The following is a 22,881-nucleotide window of genomic DNA, read 5'->3' on the forward strand; positions in this document are numbered from 1 at the left end:
AGTACAAGGCGTGAATGACATTCTTGGAGTTGTTTGCAAAGCATCTAGGGATGCAAGCCAGCGTTTTGCTCACTTTACTAGCTACAGCATCACATTGAAGGCTCATGTTCATCTTGTGGTCAATGATGACCCCCAAGTCCCTTTCATCCGTAGTACTAACCAGCATAGCACTGCCGAGCCTATAAGGATGCTGCAGGTTTTTCCTCCTAAGTTGGAGAACCTTGCATTTTTCTGTGTTAAACACCATCAGGTTCTCATCCGCCCATTTCTTGAGCCTGTCCAGGTCAGCCTGGATCGCCCTCCTGTCCTTAGGTGTGCATGCTTTACCCCAGAGTTTGGTATCATCGGCGAACTTGGCCAATCTGCTTCTGACTCTAACGTCCACATCATTAATGAAGATGTTGAACAATATAGGTCCCAGGACAGAGCTTTGGGGGACCCCACTGGTCACAGGGCACCATGATGATTGACTTCCATCAACCACCACCCTCTGGGTCCGACCATGGAGCCAATTCCCAGCCAGCAGATTGTGGTGGACCTGAGGCCGCAGTTGGCCAGTTTTGCCAAGAGGTGATCATGGAATACCAGATCAAAGGTTTTTTTTAAGTCAAGATATATGACATCAATCTCTTCTCCCTTGTCCAGGTGATAGGTCACCTGGTTGTAAAAGGAGATAAGATTGGTCAAGCATGACCTACCTACAACAAACTATGTTTGCTGTCCCTCGGGATGTTGCTGTCGGCCAGTCTGTTAAGAATGGCCTCTTTAATAAACTTTTCTAAGACCTTCCCTGGGATAGAGGTCAGGCTGATGGGCCTGTAGTTTGCCGGATCCACTTTCCTCCCTTTCTTGAAGATAGGCACTACACTGGCCTTCTTCCAGTCTTTGGGCAGTACACCAGAGTGCCAGTTGTTTTCGAAGATCCATGCCAGGGGCTGGGCTATGATGCAGGACAGCTCCTTTAGTGCCCTGGGGTGTAGACTGTCAGGGCCAGCTGACATGAAGGTGTTCAGCCTCTCAAGGTGTTCCTTCATCAGGTCAGCACTGATGGAGGGCAAGGAACCACCCTCACTCGGGCCTCCCTGTCCCGTGGTGGGCAGGGGTGTCCCATGGGACTGATGAAAGACCAATGCAACATACCCATTTAATAGGTTGGCTTTTTCCTGGGCGTTGGTTGTCAGTTGTCCCATCTGGTTTAGCAGGGGGCCAATGTTGCCCTTGCTTTTCCTCTGGCTCCCCACATATCTAAAAAAGGACTTTTTATTGTCCTTGATACTTGTAGCTACTTGGAGTTCAGTTGCAGCCTTGGGTTTCCTGGTTCACTCCCTGCAGGTCTGGACCAGTGCGGGATATTCCTCCTGGGAGGTGGATCCCGTCCCCCATCCTTTGTAGGCCTTTCTTTTTAGCCACAGGAGGTCCGCTAGTTCTCTGGAGACCAAGGGAGGCTGCTGTGCCCTTTTGCTGCCTTTTCTCCGAGACGGAATAGCATTAGCTTGTGCATTGAGGCTAGCTCCCTTGAGGAGCAACTACTCTTCCTCAGCTTTTGACACAGAGGCCTCCAATTTCAGATATTACTGTCTCTCACTATGTATAATAAAATGGAAAAGTTATCCAGTGATAAAAGGGGGGCGGGGGCAGGAAATCAGTAATTCTCTAGAACCCTAGAAAGATGCCCAAGTCTCTCAGAAGCAGATACATCCTCATTTACATTGTTTCAGAGAGCAGAAGAAGGGATTAAATCCCACACAAATAATGTACAGCAACAAAATAATGTTTTGAATAAGCACAAGGCTGTTCCTGACCAAATGCAAAGGATTCTTGGTTGACACTGGGAAGTTTCTGTAGTTATTCAAAAAGCTTGTTTTAGCAATACTGGTTCCTTTGCAAGGAAAACAAGCAGAATTACAATTCTCCCTACAGGCTCCCACTCTCCTGCCGTTCTTGCATAGAGAGTCCAGCTAGTGTTACAGTAAAGAGTGTCAGGACAGTCCATGGCGCACAGTGCTCAGTTTATCTTTGAAATAATACAACCATGACTTCATACCTGAACAGAGTTGAGGTGACAGTATCCATTTAGTGGAAATCTGATGACATGTGTGGAGTCGTGATTCCAGCCAGCATTGACAGAATTACACATCACATCACCAATTTCTGGAAAAACTTCTTCTATCAAGGATTTATCCCCACTCAGTGTAATCCTCTCTCCAAGATCCGGAGCTACACGTACCACCAAGCACTCGCAAGACCTTGAAAAACGGCCAGTCTCCCGATCCTGTTTCCACCTTTCCATTTCACCCAGCATGGGCTGAAGCTGAAAATACTTTGCCTCTTCGTATAACAAACTGTAGTCCTGAAAGATATACATTTTACTGTGCACATTAAATCAGATGCACAATGAACATGCAAGTAACTTATTTATACATTTTTTCTAACAAAAGCTAAACTAATTCTATTTTGAAGCCTTTATACCCAGTTCCATAACTGTGTACATTACTGTTACTTAACATAAGCCATAATCAGCCTCTTAAAAATACTGACCGAATCATTATTTAGAGCAAAATGGGGATTTTCCTTGTTTTAAAAGAGTGTGTATCATGACAGGCAAGGTTCTTTGGGTAGATGTGATATCTTTTATTAGACCAACTGAGTAGTTGGAAAAATGTTCTTTGCAAGCTTTTGGGTGCAATCACCCTTCTTCAAGCATAGTGAGTCTCTGCTGTTCTGAGACTCCAAGGAATGAAAGAAGCTAAAAGTGTGACAGGATGTCAGTGAGAAAGTAAATAGGTAGAAATTAGGAAAACAAAAGATACAGCAGGGAAATGAAGGGGGAAAACAAGGGGGGAAAAAGTGAAAGGTGAGTAAAGGAGACTTTACAGTAGTAGATTTTCAAGGTAGAAAAGAGGCTGCCTATGAAAAAGTAAATAGCTGGAAATTAGGAAGACAAAGGGCAGAAAAGGAGGGGAGGACAGGGGAGAAAGGGGTGCAAGTGTAAGAGGTCAGGTCTGGCAGGTACCTGGTGAATCAGATGTCAGGCAGGTTGTAATTTGTCATAAATCCAATGTTATATTATGGGATATATATTAATACGTATTTGTGATATATGATTATGATATTATTGTGCTAGGATCTTGATATGATCATGAATATGGATATATGAATATATGGAATATATATGAATTATATTATATCCAATGAATATTATGGGACACCACAAATAGTCACATTCCACCTTTCTTGAAATCCGCCCCCCATAGTGATGTCATAAAATAATGACCTCATTGAACAGATGGAACAGAAATTGAACTAGGATTCAAAAAATCCATCATTAGGATCTATTGTGTCTTAAAGCAATACTAGCAGGCATAGTAACAGGTACAAACATGTAAATGAGAAAGTCTGCAATGGCTTTAAGAGTAAAACAATTGAGATATTTGCATAATGATTTGCATATATTACTTAATTTAAAAAATTAAGTATTTTTTAATACCTCTCATTTAGGCAACAGTATTGTTTCTGCTATGTTGCCTCAAACAATAAAGAAAATGCAATTCAAAGTGCAGCCAGTATAGAAATTATTTAGAAGTGATCGTTTGGAATTTGCCTGCTTCCACGTTTTAAATTCATTTTTTATCCCCTTATTCTTTATTGGGTTAAAAGCATGGATTTGGAAGAAAGTATTTGTATTAAGAAAAATAATCAGTGAGAAGCTGGGAAGATAGAGGAATGTAGCAACAACAAAGGAACTGCAATAACAATATCAATATTGCATTCAAATTGGGCTACAGTTTTATAATATCACATGCATTCTAGGCATGCAATAACTGGACAGTCATTTAGTCATATTTATGATGTTAGTTAACTAACATAAGCTTCTACAAGAAAGAGGGGCACCTGTTTGTTTTTAACACTTTTTTGTAGACATCTCCAAATATAACTGGAAAGGACCCTCTGAACACGGCAGTGGATGTACTGTCAAGAGTTATATTTTTAATTTCAGCAGTTATAATACCTTTGAACTGTTCTGCAAATACGATCCATTAATGGTATAAACAGGGCAGCTTTCTGCTTTTCCAGTAATTTATACTGACCTCCAGGAGAAGCAATAAGGACAACAGGGCCTATCCAGAGCTTCAAAGAAGAAGCAGATGCAAGCTATTTTTAGACACTGATGTCACTTAGGTAGATCTATCGTAAGTGCATGGGAAGAATAAGTGTGCTGACACCAGAGGTTATTCAGGAGATTGCTGTAGCCAGCTCCTAAACTAAACCTAAGCCCATTTCACCAGTCCAGCAAACTGCTTTTCCTACTACAGAAATAATTAGGGCCAGATTTTCAATGGATCTCAGTACATTATGTAGTGAACTCTAAAAATCTGTCTCTTGAAGAGAAATAAAATGTTATGAAATAACTACACCTCATCCATACATTTCCATCCCATCTTACTGCCATGTCTCTTATTGGAAACTAATCACACAATTGGCTATGCGTTCAGAGGGAGGGAGGGAGGTTGACAAAGTACTGTTTGGAGCATATCTGTGGCCTCCACTTCACCCCCACACACTGGAATAAAAATAGAAAGTTTCAAGAATTTTAAAGCACTGTATCTATAGACTTGGTAACTGCAATGAAGAATTGCAATTTTCATTCACAGAGTTCTCTAGTTTAAACAGGGAGCTGGCAAAAAGAGTCTCAACTTGGCCTGATTAATGAACGTGTAATAATTTGCCCTCAATTTCTCAGCCAGAACTCAAAGAATAAGCCACCAGCCTAGTTCAGGGGATGAGGGAAGACGGAACTCTGCTCTTCAATCACAGCACACATTTTAATATTTAATTTAACTTTGCCTGGCATGATTCCTTTCTCAGTCTCCTGGTATCCACCTATGATCAGAGGTAGGGGCTTTTTTTAATCAAAAGGGGAAATATAACAATTAAGTGTGGGGAACCTCTCCGGTATATTCATGAAAATTAGTAAGAGGCAGAGAGTCTAGTTTAAAACCTGAATATCCCCCCAGTATCACCCCAACATCCCTGCCTGATATAACAGATGTTGCATCATTATGCTGTATGTTTAGAAAGGGACATATAATGTTAACACCACTCTAGAAAAGGCCAAGAATGACAAAGTTTAATTCAGCCAATCAACAAAAAGCAACTGTTGTAAATACTCAAAAAGCAACCTCCCAGTGGACTATTTTGATCACACAGCCAAGTTCTCTCTTCAGCAGAGTATCTCCAAATGCCCTTGATTCACTTGAATTCTCACCTTGAAATCATCAGGGATGAGGAGTTTTGATGTTCGTAGGAAATTCAAAATATATCTGAACATTTGCCCATCTCTGTCGATGAAATAATGCTGCTTGAGACTGTCCAAAACAATAGGTTCCGTGCCATCAAAAAGCCTTCCAATTCTGGAGAGGAAAAGAGGGGAATATGTGTGGTAACCATTAACAGCAAAAGCCACTTGCTTTGTTACTCAGGAGTGTACCCAAAAAGATGGAGCTTATTCACATGAGGAGTCTCAATGGCTTCAATGGCACTATTTTTGCAGGTAAGTACAACTCAATGTAAAAGCTGCAGAATGTAGCTTTAAGGATTGCTGATATTTACAGGGACCAGTACATAATAGGAATGGAAATGTCAAGACATTTCTATCAAAGAATAAAAAATTAAGCAAGTTGAAACAATACTGGCAGATCTGGGGATTTTACAGAAAAAGAAATTAACCCTACTGCATTTTTGTCTATTAGTATGCTCTACAGTTTATATGGAAGTTTTATCAATCCCTACCACTATGCAAAAACATTTCATATACTTACATTTTCTGCCATGGGTTTTTTTTTCCAAGCTCAATCTGTGCCCAAAAATGAGGGAAGCAGGGTATAGAATCTAAAATTTGAGAGTTTACACAGAGTTTTTCTGAAGGATTAATGACTGCTTGATTTGGGATCCCACAATTATAGAGCCTCACCACAATCAGTTACATTCCGCACATTCAATGCTTTCATTGTACTGAAATAAAAGGCTCAACCACACACAGTTATGTACCAAAATTGAGTATTTTGGCGTGACATCTGCTATAGTTTAGAGAAATAAGATATGTAGATATAAATACCTTTATTCATACATCGTCTCAGTTTCGAAATCAATACAGTTAATTGTAAACAAAAGCTTTGCATAGACCGGATTCGAGTTTCTCCCTCACAGTTTAGATTAGAATATACAGTTACCACAGTGAAAACTACCAGAAAACTATATCCATGCTAAAATGATGAGAGAGAAGAACCATAATGTTCACAATATTATATAGAAAGAAACATCATCCACCTTTATAATTTTATGTTTAAAAGTTACATTTATTCCATTTTTCAAATAATAGAGGGTGCAAACAATTGATTTAAAAAAGAATCACAACGACTAGAAAAAGGAACATACATCTCACTGACATGTAAGCAGCTAAATGAAGTTTACTTGTTTATGTTTGTCGAATGGTCACACAAAGAGCACTCTTTTTGAAGCCATCACATTTTTTTCCACAAACTTTCTGATGAATGCCTTTTAAATATATGCCTCACCATTGATGAATTCAGGCTGTGGCTGGTCACATAATACAGACTCCTATTCACTGACTAGACAAATATGACTTAAAACCGGGCTTGTAGTGCAAATAGTGGTGATAGTAATAATTTAAAATTCACTTTCCACAGCATTTGATCTTGTGATTTTAACATTCACATGGGAACAAACAAAGAAAAATGTCAACATGTCTAAGATGATCTTTTTTAACAGGTAATTGAATGCATAGTCATAACCACCTTGCTGTGGTATTTGTCATATTCTACTTGCTATTAATAAGTATTTTAAACCTTCACTGTAGTATTATTTATCTAGCAAACTAGAAACTGGTAACAGAAAAAGAATCTGGTCTACAAAAATTTAATACTGACAAAGGTCAACAACAAAAAATAGAGCACCCAGTTTGCCTTTCAGATGCCATGTTCAGATTGTAGGGCTAACAAAAATAGCCATCTTTCACTTAGCTTGTTTGATCCTCAACAAGGGTAACCTATAGCCCAGGGGTGGGCAATTATTTCGGCTGAAGGGCCGCTTAGCAAGTTTTGGTGAGCTGTCGAGGGGCACATGGGTAGTCCCACCCCTTGACAGTTGCTCTGCCCCCAGGCGCCCTACTGGGACCAGGCTTCCTGCCCCCCCAGTCCCTGACCTTTGCCACTGGAAGTCCCTCCCCTTGCCCAGAAGCACACCTTTTGGGAAGGAGGGTGCTGCAATAAAAAACCCCAAATCATACAAAAAAAATTAAAAATCTATTATATCTTATTTTAATTTTATTTTAAAATATTTTTGTACTGATTTATATGTTTGCAAAGTGTATCTAGAGGTACATAATAGCTCAAAATACAGTCCTACTGTATTTGTGTGTGGACAGTAAGGGGGTGTATGTGGAGGGGTGTGGTTGGGAAGTGGGTGTGAGTGTGTAGTGGGGTGTGGGTATGGTGTGTGGGTGTGGAGGGGTGCGGGCTGTGGGAGGAGTGTGGGGTATGTAGTGTGGAAAGAGAGAGATGGGGCTGGGCCACTGGCCCCATCGCATGCAGCTCTTGCAGACTGCGTGTGAGCCTCACACAATGCAGACCCCATGCCCAGGCTCCACGCTCCTGTCGCCCCATCCTGGGTCCCTGCTGGTCCCAGGCACCAGCATGGGCTCCACACTCATGCCTGCCACCACCACTCCCCCGACATTTCCCTACTTTCTCTCCCCCATGCCTGCCTGCCACTGCTGCTGTTGCTTCCCAGCCACTACCACTCCCCACCACTGCCACCACTTCCTATGGCCCTCACTACTCCCCCCACCACTCCCCGTGCCACTGCCACTTTCCGCAGCCTCCTCCCCCACTGCCCCCCTGAGTGTTGCCGCTTTCAGCAGCCCCCAGCTCCCTGCGCTGCCTCTGCTTCCCACGGCCCCTGGCTGCTCCCCCTGATTCTCTCTGTGCTGCTGCCTCTTCCCACAGCCCTGCTGCTGTTCCTCCCATTACTCCCCATGCTCCTGCTGCTTCCTGCAGCCCCCCTGCCACTCCTACTTCCCTCCGCCTTTCCATCCACTGCTTCTCATGGCCCCCTGCCCACCACTTTCAGCTGTGGCTCCAGCCCACCCTGGCCAGCACCATGCAGCTCCTGGCTGCTGGACTGATCGCAGTGGTTTCCCCCCATCCTTCCATCTGATGTTATCTTACTTTCCACACAGTTGGAGGGAGATAAGGAACAGCCCCAGGGTTGTGAAGCCAGAAGCCGCAGAGGCTTCTGGCTGGGGGCTCCCCCTGGGTCCCACTGCTGCCGCATCTTTGACAGGCAGCCAGGGGCAAATAAGAATTAATTTTCTAAAATTTTTAGGGGGGCCACAGTCTGGATAGAATGGCCTGGTGGGCTGGATCTGGCTTATGGGCTGTATTTTGCTCTCCCTTACTATAGCCCAATTTTTACAGAGAATAACTTTTCAGAACCAGAGTCAACCTTCTAACAGTTTAGAAACAGTAAACCTCAATCAGATATATTCCAGTGAAAGTTAAAAGCAGTGGTGTTTTTAGACAGAATCTGAAATTTTCTAACTCCTGTCCCTCAAAAATTAAGTCAAGGAAAGGACTGCAGCAGAGACCACTAAAGATATGCTATATCAGGGGTGGGCAAAATACAGCCTGTGGGCCAGAACTGGTCTGAGGAGGGACTTTGTTTTGCCTGCGGCAGGTCCCTCGGATCAGTCAGAGCCCACATACACAACCCCATCCCTGGCCTGCCCCAGACTGCCTACCCCTGCTGCGAAGCATCAAGAGCCAGGCAGAAGCTGCTGCTGGACATGGAGTAAAAGCAGCCATCTCCCCCTCACTGCTGCCAGGTCCTTCTTGCTGCAGCCACCCAGAGCCCGTGCCCAGGCTGCCCTGCAGCTCCTCTCCACTGCCACCACTGCACTGCTGGGTAGCTCAGAGGCGGAGAGGAACCACAGAGCAGCCTGGGCACAGGCTCCAGGCAGCTGCAACAAGGAGGGCCTAGCAGCAGTGATGGTAAGGTGGCCAGTTTTCCCCTGCACCTAGCAGCAACTTCTACCCTGCTGCTGCTGTTTAGCGTGTGCGGGTAGTCTGGAGCAGGTGTGGGGCAGGCTGGGATCAGAGCTGAGTGCATCGGTTTTGGCTAGTCTGGAGCTGGTTTGCTCCAGCCAGGGCAAGTTCAGAGCTGGGGTTGGAGCTGGGGTTGTGTGGTCAGCTGCTGTTCAGCACTGGTGGTGGCAGCGGGGAGGAGCAGCAGGATGCATGGGCTCTGGGCTGTTGTGGGGCAGAGATGGGGCACTGACCAGCCCTCGACAGTACCAGAGAACTGCCTATGTGGCTCATGGGCCCAAATAATTGCCCACCTGTGCTATACATATTATCAGATGTGGTTTACATCACAGAGCTTTTCCTGCCTAGCTGTGCTGGCAAAACCCTCACCACCGATGTAACTATGCCAACAGAAGCATATTTATATTGGTTTAGCTGTGTCACCTGGGGAGATGGTTTAGCTGAACTGGGAGAAACCTACTTTCTACCAGCATACAGATTTCATAGAAATTAGGGCCAGAAGGGACCTCATAAGATCATCGGATCAGCCCCCTGCCCAAGGTGTAGGAAGTCAGCTAGGGTCAAAGGATACCAGCAAGATAAGCATCCAACTGTTTTTTAAAAGTGTCCAGAGTAGGTGCTTGTGCCATCTCTTGGGGGACTCTATTCCAGGCCTTTGGGGATTGGCAAGTAAATAAGTTTTTCCTTATGTCCAGCCTAAAATGGTCTTGCAGGAGTTTGTGACCCTTGGACCTTGTTATTCCTTGGGGTGCTCTGGTGAACAGGCATTCTCCCAGATCCTGATGCACATCCTTTATATACTTATAAGCTACCACCAAGTCACCCTTGCATCTCCAGGCTGAAGAGTCCCATGGCTCTCAGCCTTTTTTCATAAGGCCTGCTCTCTTGCCCTCCAATCATGCATGTGGCTCTCCTCTGGACTCTCTCAAGCTTCTCCACGTCCTTTCTGAACTGTGGAGCCCAGAACTGGATGCAGTACTCCAGCTGCAGCCTCACCCAGGCCGAGTACAGCGGGAGGATGACATCCTGGGTCTTGTTTGAGAAGCATCGGTAGATGCAAGACAGAGTTTTGTTTGCTTTGCAAGCTGCAGTATCACATTGGTGGCTCATGTTTATCTTGTGGTCAGTCATGACCCCCCAAGTCTCTTCCAGCCAGGGTGCTAGCAAGTGTAGCACTGCCAAGCCTATAAGTGTGATGCAGGTTTCCTCCTCTCCCCTGAGGTGAAGCACCTTGCATTTCTCTGTATTGAATACCATCAGGTTTACATCTGCCCATCTTGCAAGTCTATCAAGGTCACCCAGGATCACCAGCCTATGCTCAAGTGTGGATATTTTCCCCCAAAATTTTGTTTCATCAGCAAACTTAGCCAGTCTGCTTCTGACACCAGAGTCCAGATCGTTTATAAAGACGCTAAAGAGTGCAGGTCTGAGAACGGAGCCTTGGGGGACACCACTGGTCACTGTGTGCCATGTTGATTTGGTTCCATTGACTACCACTCTCTGGGCCCTCCCTTGGAGCCAGTTCCCCAGTTATTGGAGCGTAGGGTAGTTGAGGCCACAGATGCCCAATTTTTACATGAGGACATCATGGGACACCAGGTCAAAGACTTTTTTAAAGTCCAAATATATGATATCAACTTCTTCTCCTTTGTCCAGGTGATGCGTCATAGAAGGAAATGAGATTGGTCAGGCAAGACCTACCCGCAACAAACCCGTGCTGGCTATTCCTCAGAACGTTACCTTCTGTGAGCCTGTCAAGAATGGTTTCCAGGAACTGAGGTCAAACTGATTGGCCTGTAGTTTCCCAGGTCTTCTTTCCTCCCTTTCTTGAAGATGGGCACCACATTGGCCCTCTTCCAATCTTTAGGTACTTCACCTGAGCACCACGAGTTCTCAAATATCCTTGCTAGTGGCCACGCATTGATGTCTGCCAGTCCTTTAGCACTCTTGGGTACAATCTATCCGGACCAGCTGATTTGTGGGTGTCCAGCTTCTCAAGGTATTCCTTCACAAGATCTATGCTAATGGTGGGCGTGTATTCACCCTCATCCTGGCGGTCCCACATCATGTTAGGCAGGGTGGTCCCTTTGGGCAGGTGAAAAACTGATGTGAAGTAATCATTAAGAAGATTAGCTTTTTCCTGGGTGTCGGTTATCAGCTGCCCCATTTGGTTTAGCAGGGGTCCAATGTTGCCCTTGTTTTTCTTCTGACTCCCTACATATCTAAAGGACTTTTTATTGTCCTTGATTCATGTAGCCAGTTGGAGCTTGGTTACAGCCTTTCCTAGTTCGCTCCCAGACCAGTGCAGAACACTCCTTCTTAGTGGTGTTTCCTGTCTTCCATCCTTTATACGCCTCTCTTTTTAGATTTAGGAGGTCCATGATTTCCCTGTTCGCCCAGGGGGTTGCTGAGCCCTTTTACTCCCTTTTCTACAGGTTGGGATGGACTTCCCTTGTGCTTCTAGGATTGCTTCCTTAAGGAGCAACCGCTCGTTGTGAACTCCCCTCCGTGTCAGATCATGGCCTCTCAGGGCCTCGACAACAAGCCTCCTGAGCTTATGAAAGTTGGCTTTCCTAAAGTTGAGGACTTCTACATTGCTGACTGACTTGCCAGCTTTGCAATGGATAATGAAAATCTTCTACTCTTGGTCACTGTCTCCCAGCTTCCCTTTGATTCTTAGGTTGCTGATTAGATCATCCCCTTTAGCCAGTACCTGCTCATATGCTGCACCACCACTAGGGGGGCTCTGCCAACATAACTACAGCAGCAATGCCTCTATAATGAGGATAAGTGAAAACTGTCCTACTTACCCTTTTGCTTTCTAAGGTCCTTAAAAGCTCAACAGTAAAAATATTTGTCTGTGCCTGATACCACATCTCTCAAATACCCTGCAGGTTTAAGTAATGTGTGCTTTCCCATCAGTGATAGGGTTCTATTAAACTAGCTTGTAAGGATGCCAAGTAACATTTATTTTACAATTTTGTGAGTTGGACTTCCTATGTTAATGAATGGTAAAGGTTGGCTCTTATGCTGACAAACTTTAAATAAAAGATGACAGCTGTGCTGCTCTGAAAGCTACTACCCTCATTTATTGTTGGGAAGGCAGATGCATGTAAAGGCTCCTAAGCAGGCTGAGGACACCATTGTTTAGGATGTTGTGCAAACATTCACAGTATGATTTTGGTTCCCAAAAGCTCATGATTAATTCTGGCCATGGATGGGCATTTCATTTCTAGTGAGAAATATGCCCTTTTAGCACCACAAAAAAAATCAAACATATAGGCATTCAAGAGGGCTTTTGTAGAAAAAAACATGGGAGTTCCACCAAAAAAAGGTTAGCTTTTTATAATCACAACTTCTCAGCAGTTTAATGACTTCCATCATCTGTAACAGCTATACAAAGTGTCGCAGGGCATGCCTCCATCATCCCAGGTGCCTGTGCTCCTTGCTCTCCCTCCACCAACAAATGCTTGGGGAGTCCGTCTGGCATCCCAAATTTTACCGTCCCAGAGAGGTGAAGTTAGGCTTGCAGATCACCATGCAGTCACGCTGCTCAGCCTTGTCTTTTTTGGTGGACAAGGTAAAGTCAATCCTGCCCAAGGAACAGGGCAGGCATCTACATCCCTTCTATGCCAAAAATATCAGTTCCTGTTACATCAGCATCTCTGCCATTTCCTACAAGCCACGCTGGAAATGGGCACTGAGCAGGGGGCTGTTTCTGACTGGTTTTGAACTAGGGAATTCTACGAGGCAAAGTTGATAGCCACTACCACAAAAATCAAAGGTACTACAGAAAATGAAGTGATTGATCAGGAACTTATGGGTGGGTAAGCTTGTGTCTAGGTCCTTCACAAGGTGGCTCTCAACTTCTACACCAGCAAGTGCCACGCCAGGGGTGAAAGGGAAATCCTCAGCAGCGCTCCTCAAGCTGAGGCAATGTCAGAGCCATGTTGAATGGTATTGTGGCTGGGAGGTCTATTTGTCTTTGGTGTGGAGACTAACTGCTGTAATTTGTTATGGTGATAGCTGGGATGAAGGAGAGCCCCTGCAGTCTCCACTGCTGAAGTGGAGCCAGCATTGGAGCCCTGCCTCCGCCATCAGCTGTGCATGGGTTGACAAGACTGGGGAATCATGGTGCCAGCACCCACTGGATAGCCGGGGACACTTCCTGCATTGCCTCTTCCACTGTGGACTTGCATATGCCAAACTGGCTGGTGAGGCAAAGACTGTGGCCATGGCCTCAGTTATGGCTAAACATGGAATTGTGTATCAACTCATGCAGGAACTGAGGAGTTCTTAGAAGAAATGGGGAAGTCTTTGGCTCTGAGTTGTCATGAACGTGACATAACATAGACTGCCGTGCTGGACTTAAAGAAATTCTAAGTCTTCTCTGCATTAATTTCCCTGTATGACTTAGGCTCATAGGAGGATAAGGCTAGAAGGTCATCGTGTCCAGCCCCCTGCTCAACACAGGATCATTCCCGATTAAATCCTCCCAGCCAAGTGTCTAACCAACCTGCTCTTGAAAACCTTCCGGGATGGAGATTCCACAGCTTCTCTAGGTAGCCTATTCCAAGGCTTGACCCCAATCATAGTCATAATAATAAATAAAAACGCCCTTTAATTGTAGACTTATTTTGGTTGTTTCCCCTCCCTTTATCTGAAAGTGAATCAACTCAGGACTAAGGTAACTTTCCAAGACCAAGTGGATTGGGATTCACAGGGTGAATGGGGGCAGCAGGGATCCACTGAAGGCTGGAAGTGAAACGGGTGAGCATTTTTGGCAGTGAGAACTGTGAGGAGCTGCATTGTGGCTCTGTGCTCCCCAATATGAAGCTGGGGGCAGGAGGCCCTAGTAGGTGAGATTCCCTAGGTGGCCAGTCAATTTGTCCTTTCCTCTGTGCATGGCTGTTCTCAGGAACCTCCCGAGACAAGGGTCCTGCAAAGGACACTGGGATCTCTGCACACCAGTCCCCTTGCTGTGGAGTGTCAGGGGTACAGGTTCTCTCCATGCTCTATGGTGCTCTGGGCAACTGGGCACTTGAATGCCTGTATGTTTATTTCTCATTACATTTTTATATTGCTGCAAATTTCCAGAAAATTTTCTGTGCATCTGAATGTCTGTCCATACCCTCTGTTATCAAGGCAGTGCTCCCAGACAGCCTAAGGGCAAGCAGAAAAAAACCTGCAATTTTTAAAATAAGGTAGTGATTTAAAAAATTGTGTGTATGAAATTATTTACATGTGCATATAGTGTTACTATGAGAGAGAAAGAATGTAGGAAAATGATATCTTTTAACAACACACGTTTTTGTATCTTAGATTTTGAATAAAATAGTATTTGAATAAGCACTCTCTTTCACCCATAATTCAGTTTCTCTTTCTGCTTCATCTCACATTGAAATTATAATGCTTAAGTGACATCAGTCTGCTGGCTTGAAAAAGCATTGTGAAGTCATGTGTATTATAATTTTATTTCCAGAGAGACACTGGAAGATGTGGCCTCCCCCACTTCTTGACAGCCCTGGTTTAAAGCATATATTTGATGATAAGCAATGATAGCAACAAAAAAAAATTATGACAAATATATAAAACAGATGAATGGATTTCAAAATATGAATGTACTTTGAAGTTTTAATTACAAAAGTAGTTTATAATTATATGTGGATTAGCCAAATATCAAGGGTAAAAGAATACAAAGCTGTAGTCCATTTATAAGAAAATGTTCCTGTAAAATATTTAACTAAAACTAACAGGATTGAGCTTTTTGTAAGTAAGGAAAAATAATATCCTTTGGGTTGAAAATGTGATCTCCAAGGGACAACTAAGGCATAGGAATTTAAGTATCATATGCCATTGTCAAAAAATCACTGCTTCAGAGGCTGAAAGAATAACCAAATGCCATAATACTAAACTTCACTTATATCTGCTTTTATTTTAAGGGTTTATAAAGGGCACAACTGACCTCAAACTTGATTTTGGTGAGTAGAAAGAAGATGGCAAAATAAGAGCGTGCAAGTGAGCAATCTTTTTATTGTAGGACTTTTTTTCTTTTCTATGGACACCACCCACCCCTCCAATAACACTGTTTTCACAGGCTGTATTCCTAGAATGAACATCCAGACATTAGAGCAAGGGAAGTTGACACTACTGAAAAGAATACCTGCATTTTTCAAAAATCCCCCTAGATTATCTGTCAAAAATATGCTGGGTTCACTCAAACTATTAAAAATGTATTTTCAGTTAGTTTTGTGGCTCTACAGAGAACTCAGGGGAAAAAACAAACAAATTAAAAAAAAAGCCCAACATGGTCAGTGTTTTTGTGAAAGAAAAAAAAAAAAGATGATTTCATAACTTTTCCAACCCATACAAGCAACGTAACATAACCTTGCTGATAAGAGTTTATTGACATCACTGAAGTATATGGGGCAAAAATTCCTCTCCTCTACACTAAGCAGAAAGTATGGAGCCCTGTAAACCCTGACATGTATTAGCATACAGACACCGAATTACTTTTGTTCTAAAGTAGAATGAATCTGAAAAAATAGACTCTTGAAAGAAAATGACACTCATATTTATTAGTGAGAATATTTTATATTTAAGGGACACAAATAATTTAACAAACCCAATTGGTCAATCTGAGAACCAAAGATTATAACAAAGCCATTGTGGAAACATTTATTTTGTGCATTTTACAATGTTGTCTATAGTTATTGTCACTGTTTCTCCGGAGAAGTCAGTTCTCCCTTTGTGTATTTCACAAACAAATTTGGCAGGGGAAGGATGTGGAAAGACATCCCCAAATTAGAAGAACAACTAATAAAGCAACAAAAATGGCAGGGGGAATTCACAGGAGAGCACCAGAAACTACATGCAACTGTCAAGATGGCAGGGTCCCTTGATAAAGGCTTTCCCATTACAGGCGAAGTTACTTCTGCATACCAAAGGAACAAAAGTTGTAATCCTGTGTTTAATCACACCACAGAAGGACTGAGGTCTTACGTTCTGAGCAATGAATTAAGGTTTGTATTAGAGAATCCAAGAGGGGATGGGAAACAAAAAAGCACCCATGAAAATCATCTCTCCAAAAATTTCCCACACCATATGGTAAGGTATTATTATTACTGAATTAACAATCTGCAAAGAAATTTTATTATATACAGCATACACACACACACACACATGCACACACTATAAAACTTGCATCTATATAAACTATATATAGTATGATATTTACAACCAGCACATGCGCAGGAAATTATAATTATTGGAATCACTACAATGAGATTAGCAGGGTTTGTCTTTTCAAAAGTACACAAATCAAAATTTTATTATGAAATTATTTTAGCCTATGCTGGTGTGTGGGAGTGCTTATTTACTGATGTTGGAAAGTACAGTAAATTATTAGCAATAGGTTTTTATTCTTGCTTAGCTTCCTTTTAGTCCATATTGTCTATTATTTCATTTCATTTTGGTTTGTTAAGTGCTCAAAGGTAATTTACATAAGAGCACATTAGAAACTAGATCCATTTCAGGATGTGCTCATCTCATGGATGTTTAATTTTACTCCATTGCATGCTTAAATAATGCTTTTTTGCACCATCTCTGGAAAGCTAATCCACCTGCGGAAGACATCAATGCTAGACTACCTAAATTTATGACACCCACATGTTTCTATTTGTTTTTCAATGTATTGCTTTCAGGGTAACAATTTGCTTTTTATCTCAATAACCCTTTATAGACTGAAAAAGGAGTTTTGTCTCAGCTCTGCTCAACAATGTTACTGCATAAGCATGATACAACGACAGAACCTTGCAGCTTTCAATAACAGGTATTTCTAAAACATCATTTTCACCCACCAGGCTTCCAGTTTTAACCCTTTGCAGTCACTAATACTCATGCTCATTCTAACTCTCTCTACCTCCCTGTAAGGAATTGAAGTTTTCAGGCTTATGGATCCCAGAAATCAGTGAATCCATCTATTAACATAGGACCTAACATACCAATGAACAAAAGAAGACAGAGCAATGAGGAAAAAGTTTAACAAAATAAGTGGTCCAAGAGAAAAAAGGCTTATGCAGAGCCATCAAACAGCAAGCAAGAACAAGAAAGCATCATATACTACAGCTCTTCTGAGATTTAAAAGAAAATGTTACAAAGACGGAGGAATTTTTGAAAACAAGTTTAAATACTAGACTCTCAGGGGAGAGAGAGTAAGAAACCTCTTTAGAGATCTTTTGCTAAAGAGGAAAAGGGAATTGAATCAATCATACCAAGGCCATTTCAAATATGTTAGGGTTTGCTATATAGCCTGGGGAACAAAAATGAAAAACAGGAGTAAATGCAGGGGGCTACAAAATGCATAGACAAAACTGTCATAACTTTCAAGTTATAAAGTATGTAACAGATGGGGAAGATCTGAAACTATTAATAGGGTGGAATCATATATACATTAGAGACACTTAAATGAAACAAGGGATTTGCTATAACCTGCCTGATCAGAGACAGCCCCAAGAATAAGAGATGAAAGCAAATCAAACACATTACAAAATGAACTAGCAGGCATTAGATGTAACCCACATGGTCAAACTGAAAGATTTAACTGGTAGAGAATAAATTATGCAACATGTTAATAGTCACGTTAAAGGAATGCTCCTTACACTAGCGAGAGAAATACATAGAGAGCAATTCAGTACCTGGTTTTGTGTACTGAAGACAAGACTGAAAATGCAGAGATGAGCAGCTATCTGAGCTAGCCACAAACACAGGGCGGAGAAAAGCTAGGAGCAAATGTTAAAACACCCTAGTTACTAAATGCTTGATATGTAGGCCTCTGTTCCTTAACAGTTCATATCCATGATGTGAAGTGAGTAACTAACCTTTAAGACTGAAACTGCTAGCAGTGACCACTATGTTGTACAGGCAGTCCTCGGACTTATGATACAATTGGTTCCTGAAAACCGTGTCTTAAGTTGAAATGTTGCAACTCGGAACCTATTTTCTCATAAGAAACAATGTTATAAATGAGGAATTGGTTCCTGAACCAAGCCCCAATACCCTATTTTCACCAAAAATACCCCAGAATTTTGTACTCAATCAATTATAGATGAGTAATATAGCTACATTAATGTATTTATATTGTAAATAGCAACCATATTGATTTGGAAGGACTTCTTTGAGGTGACTGCTGGACTTTTTGAAGGGCTCTTGCTTGGACTTTTTGAAGGGTTCTTGGCTGGAGTCTTCTCAGGAGTCTTGGCTGCAGGTTTTTCTGGAGTCTTGTCTGCTTTCTAAAAGAAAGCGTCTGAGGAAGTTTGGACAGATGTTCTTCAGGGAGATGAGCGATGCAGAGAACTTGGTCGCTGGTGTGGCGTCGCATCGGATCAAGCGTTGTAAAGTCGAAACTGACGTCATAAAGTTGAAACAGGGTGTCAATTTATAAACGTTGTAAGTGTGAAATGTTGTAACTCGAAACATTGTCAAGGACTGCCTGTATCTTTCTTTAAAGTTCAGATTCTTGATTCAGTAACATATGTCCAAGTCCAAATGTGCGTGTTCAAAGTAAGCAAAGCCCAGCTACTTCAGAACTGGCAAGAGGGTCCTAATGCCCTGCCAACTGCTAGGAACCTGGCCTAACTAAAAAACAGTTTCTCTCCAGATGGCACATTTAGTTACCTTGGGTCATATGGCTCTGAAGTAGAACAAGTACAGCCAGTCTCTGTCATTATTTTTATAGTGAGGGTGAAGCAAGCATTAGACAGAGAGGTGGTAGAAGCTCCATCCTTGGAGGTTTTCAAAACCTGGCTAGACAAAGCTTTGGTTGGGATGATCTAGTTGGGTATGGTCCTGCTGCAGGGGGGTTGACTAGACCTCCTGAGGTCTCTTCCAACCCTAATTTTCTACGTTTCTGTGATTATGGTGCTTACCTTCTGCAGAGGGGCTGGGAAGTAGGGGTACAGGATTGTCTAGACAAGGACAAGCCTGAAGCTGTGCTTATATGCTTATCTTCTCACATCTTGCCTATATCCTCACACTGGGGCACCCCTCAAAAGATCTGGCAGCACCCCAGTGTGCTCCAGCACCCTGGTTGAGAATCACTGATCTAGAGGTATGTTCTAAACTTTGTACACATATTCTTCCCCCTTCCCTTTTCAAGTTTCATGGATGGGCAAAATATGGCCCATGGGTCAGATCTGGCCTGCAGGGGGCACCCACCAGTTGATCTGATCCAGCCCATGGCTGACCCCATGGCACTCCGCATGGGGCCAAGGCCAGCCTGGGACAGCTTGTGCTGTGCTCCAGCCCATGCTTGCTGGCCCGGTCTCATCTGGCGTACACAGCCTCTGGCAGGGCTGCTCCTGGACACAAGTGCCATGGGGGCGGAGTGGGTAGAAGGCAGCTGGGAGCTGGAGCCAAAGGCCCATGTGCTGGGGCAGGAGCTGCTCAGCTGAAGCCTCCTCCCAGCCAGGAGAAGCACAGCAGGAGGAGTCACCACTGTAGGCAAGGAGAGTAGAGCAGCACCCAGGCAGCTGCAGCCACATCAGGAGCAGCCCCTCTGGAAGCTGTGCATGCTGGCTGGAGCATGTCATGGTCTGGAGCCTGGCATAGGCTGCCCTGGGCAGGAGCACCAGGGGTCAGCCCCATGTGGAGCGCTGTGGGGGCTGCCATAAACTGCACTGCCTGGGCAAGCTCTGCTGCATGTACCCCCTACCCCCGCCTCCCTTCTCTTACCCCAGCTGGCTCCTGGGACCTAGTGCCCAGGCAGCAGCCCCCCATGCACATGTGCACGCATGCCCCCCCACCTCCCTGCCCATGTCAGGGGCTTCCCTGTGATCCTGGCCTTGCCTACTCATCTTACTCTCGAACACTGCTCCTCCCCTGCTCACAGCCCCATCCCACATCATGAGTTTTGGTGAGTTGTTGTTGGGGGTGTGGAAAAGAGGGGACATCAAAACTCCCTATATGGCCCTTGGGCCCAAATAATTGCCCACCCCTGATGTACACACACTGGATCTACTGAAGGACACAGAAAGCTCCATAGGTCCTATAGTAACTCATATCCTCAAAAGTTTCTCAATTTTTAAAGGCATATCAGAACATATTTTTCAATAAAACTGTTTAAACTGATTATTTATGCAAGACTTTACCCAACTGTTTTTGTAATCAAGTTTTCTTGGCTACTACTGTATTTCACATAAATTTAAACAAATATTCTGTTTTCTTGCCAAGAGAATTTACTAAGCTTGTTTCAAATTCCACTGAGATTTGTTATTTACAGGATAAACTGAGGGAAGCTTCCTATTAATTTAGGGCCTTGTCATATGTTACACTTAACACGTGTGCTATTTAGATTATAGTAGGCATTATTACCACTTAGAAAATTTGAGTCCTGCAAGAGTCCTACGTGTCTGGGACTAACAAAATGCTATCAGTCCCAGTACCCCCACTGCCCAGGAGCCAGCTCAAGAATCCAGTGTACTGGTAGGGCTGGGACCAATGCATTTCTGATCCAGAGTCTCCAGACTGTATTACCTCCATGAAGCACTAGGATAAGAACTCAACGTGTGCAAAGTACTACTATCTGGAGCTACTGCTCATTAGAAAAGTCCTAACTTTGCTATGCTACAATGGCACTTAGCACATGTTTTACTGCTTGAACACTTGGACGCAAACATTTTAAGTACAGTTAACACATGCTAAGTGTAACGTATAACATGGCCATTCATAGTATCCATGTCCTTTTGCCTGGGATACAGTTATTACCAACTTATAAGGAAGTGCCTTCCAGTCATTAGAGTTGAGTGGCAACAAACTCCTTTGAGTCAGTTAGCTAATATTTTTTGCTATTGCTATTTTTTGCTAGTATATGGTATAAAGGCAGTAGGGAAACTGGAGTGTTTATTTATTGAATTACTGAAAACCAGCAGCCAGCAAATATACAGCGCCCCAGTACTTCTGTTAGTTGAGACCATCCTTTCTGTGTATCCTAAAACATTGCTCTACTTCCGTGGTCACTGATATAATAAGCACACATTTCAGAAGTCATGTTAAGGAAAACAGAATCTCACAGCCCAGCCACTCTCATTTTAGTCTGAAAAATCCTTTTAAAAGTGTACATGAAGAATATCCATCCAGGAAAGAGCACACACCAACTGCTGAAACTTCCTTAGCCTGACGAAGGGTTTTTGAACCCGAAAGCTTGCTTAATAACTATTCTCCAACCATTTGGGTTGATCTAATAAAAGATATCAAATTCACCCAAGGAACCTTGTCTGCCATGAAGAATATCTACATTTAAATAATTTCCTATAAATGTAAATTCTACATCGGGTATGCACAGTTCAAGTTACTAAAATTGATAGTTGTAACAGATACTTCTGGTTAAACAAATATTGGGTGGGGGAGAGGAGGGGGGAGAAAGAAACATGGATGTAGTATACAAAATTCCCAAATAACAAATGTTATTAGCTTTCTGAAATCACAACAGCACAATCATTGCCTTCATACCCTCAAGAAAGTTTAACCTCAAAACCCCATACCCAGCATACTACATGAAACCCTCAAATAAGAGCGCTTCATATATCCCCAACAAGAGTCTTAGTAAAATAAGTCCTAAATTCAAGAACAGTAGATAATATAGGGTGCGTCTACACGTGCTATGAATGTGCCATGATAAACTCTGGCACAGCTCGTGCTGGAGTCAGCCTCTCCTGGATGCAGCGTCTTCATGTGTCCTGGGTGCAGGTGAAAATGCTGTGCCTGGGAGCAGTTGACCTGGATCAGGGGGCTGGGGAGTCAGCCCTGGGCTCCAGGTGGCAGCAGCGGGTGGCAGAGAGGTTAGCTGGGGCATGAGGGTGCTATAGTGTGGGGCTAGCCCCTGCACTGTAGCACCCTCATGCCCCAGCCAGCCCAGGTCACAGTCTCCACGTGCATTTGATCATGTGTAACTCTGCTGCAAGATATTACTTGACTGCTGCAGGATAGTACTTGTCCTGGGCAGTCCTATCATACAGCAGAGTTAATTAGTTTACTGAGCCCCAGTACAGGTGCATGTGTAACTGTAATGCTTTACTGTGAAGCTAATTAGTCAATTCTGCAGGAAAGCACCTGTGTAGATGCACCCACAAGGGTTTAGTTAGTACTTCTTGTGCACTAATGGTACTAACTCTTCCTATACTTTCAGGAACTGAGCATCACATTTTGCTAGAGTTGTGGAGTCAGGCATGCACAAAATGGCACTAACTGTCAGAGATTTTTTGCGTGATTTTTTTTGAGGATTCATATATTTTATTAGACCAATTGCACAGTTGGAATAAAGCTGCAACAAGCTTTTGAAAGGCAAGGTATTCTTCATCAGGTCTCAGAAGCGAAGCAAGCAAGCATTATGAAACTAAAGAGCTCAGGGTAGTACTGTGAAAATGGAGAGGGGAGGAAAATTGCTGGGGTGGCAGATAAACAATTATCAGAAGAAAAGCGGCTGATTACTGCCAGATCAAGACCCATCAAAAGGGAAGGGGCTCATTAATACCTGTTGTGCACAGGAAGAAATTCAGGAATCAAATACAGGCTTTCCAAAATCCTACAGTTCTGGCTAGCAGTTCCATCTAATATTTCACTGATCATTGCCTCTTCTCCCAAATAACAGAAAGGATAATGGACTTCTACAAATACAATAAGAATGCATACGCTTTATTCTTTACAAGATCTAGACTGGCGATACTCAACCAAGGGTAGTGCCTGTAGATGTGCGGGGAGGTTG

At 43.2% G+C, this 22,881-nt stretch overlaps 1 protein-coding gene across 13 annotated transcripts in view; it reads right to left on the reverse strand.

Moving 5' to 3' along the window:
* KCTD1 (potassium channel tetramerization domain containing 1) overlaps positions 1-22,881 on the reverse strand; it is a 149,785-nt gene that overhangs the window by 6,657 nt on the left and 120,247 nt on the right. For all 13 annotated transcript variants that reach the window (XM_014524139.2, XM_014524133.2, XM_006016395.3 and 10 more), the window contains 2 exons: positions 5,267-5,411; positions 2,045-2,350 (listed from right to left, as the gene is read on the reverse strand). In XM_014524139.2, the coding sequence (XP_014379625.1) occupies positions 2,045-2,350; positions 5,267-5,411 (451 nt within the window). The remainder of the gene's footprint in view (positions 1-2,044; positions 2,351-5,266; positions 5,412-22,881) is intronic.

This window comes from Alligator sinensis, unplaced genomic scaffold, assembly GCF_000455745.1.
Source record: "Alligator sinensis unplaced genomic scaffold, ASM45574v1 scaffold117_1, whole genome shotgun sequence".
Taxonomy (NCBI): Eukaryota; Metazoa; Chordata; order Crocodylia; family Alligatoridae; genus Alligator; species Alligator sinensis.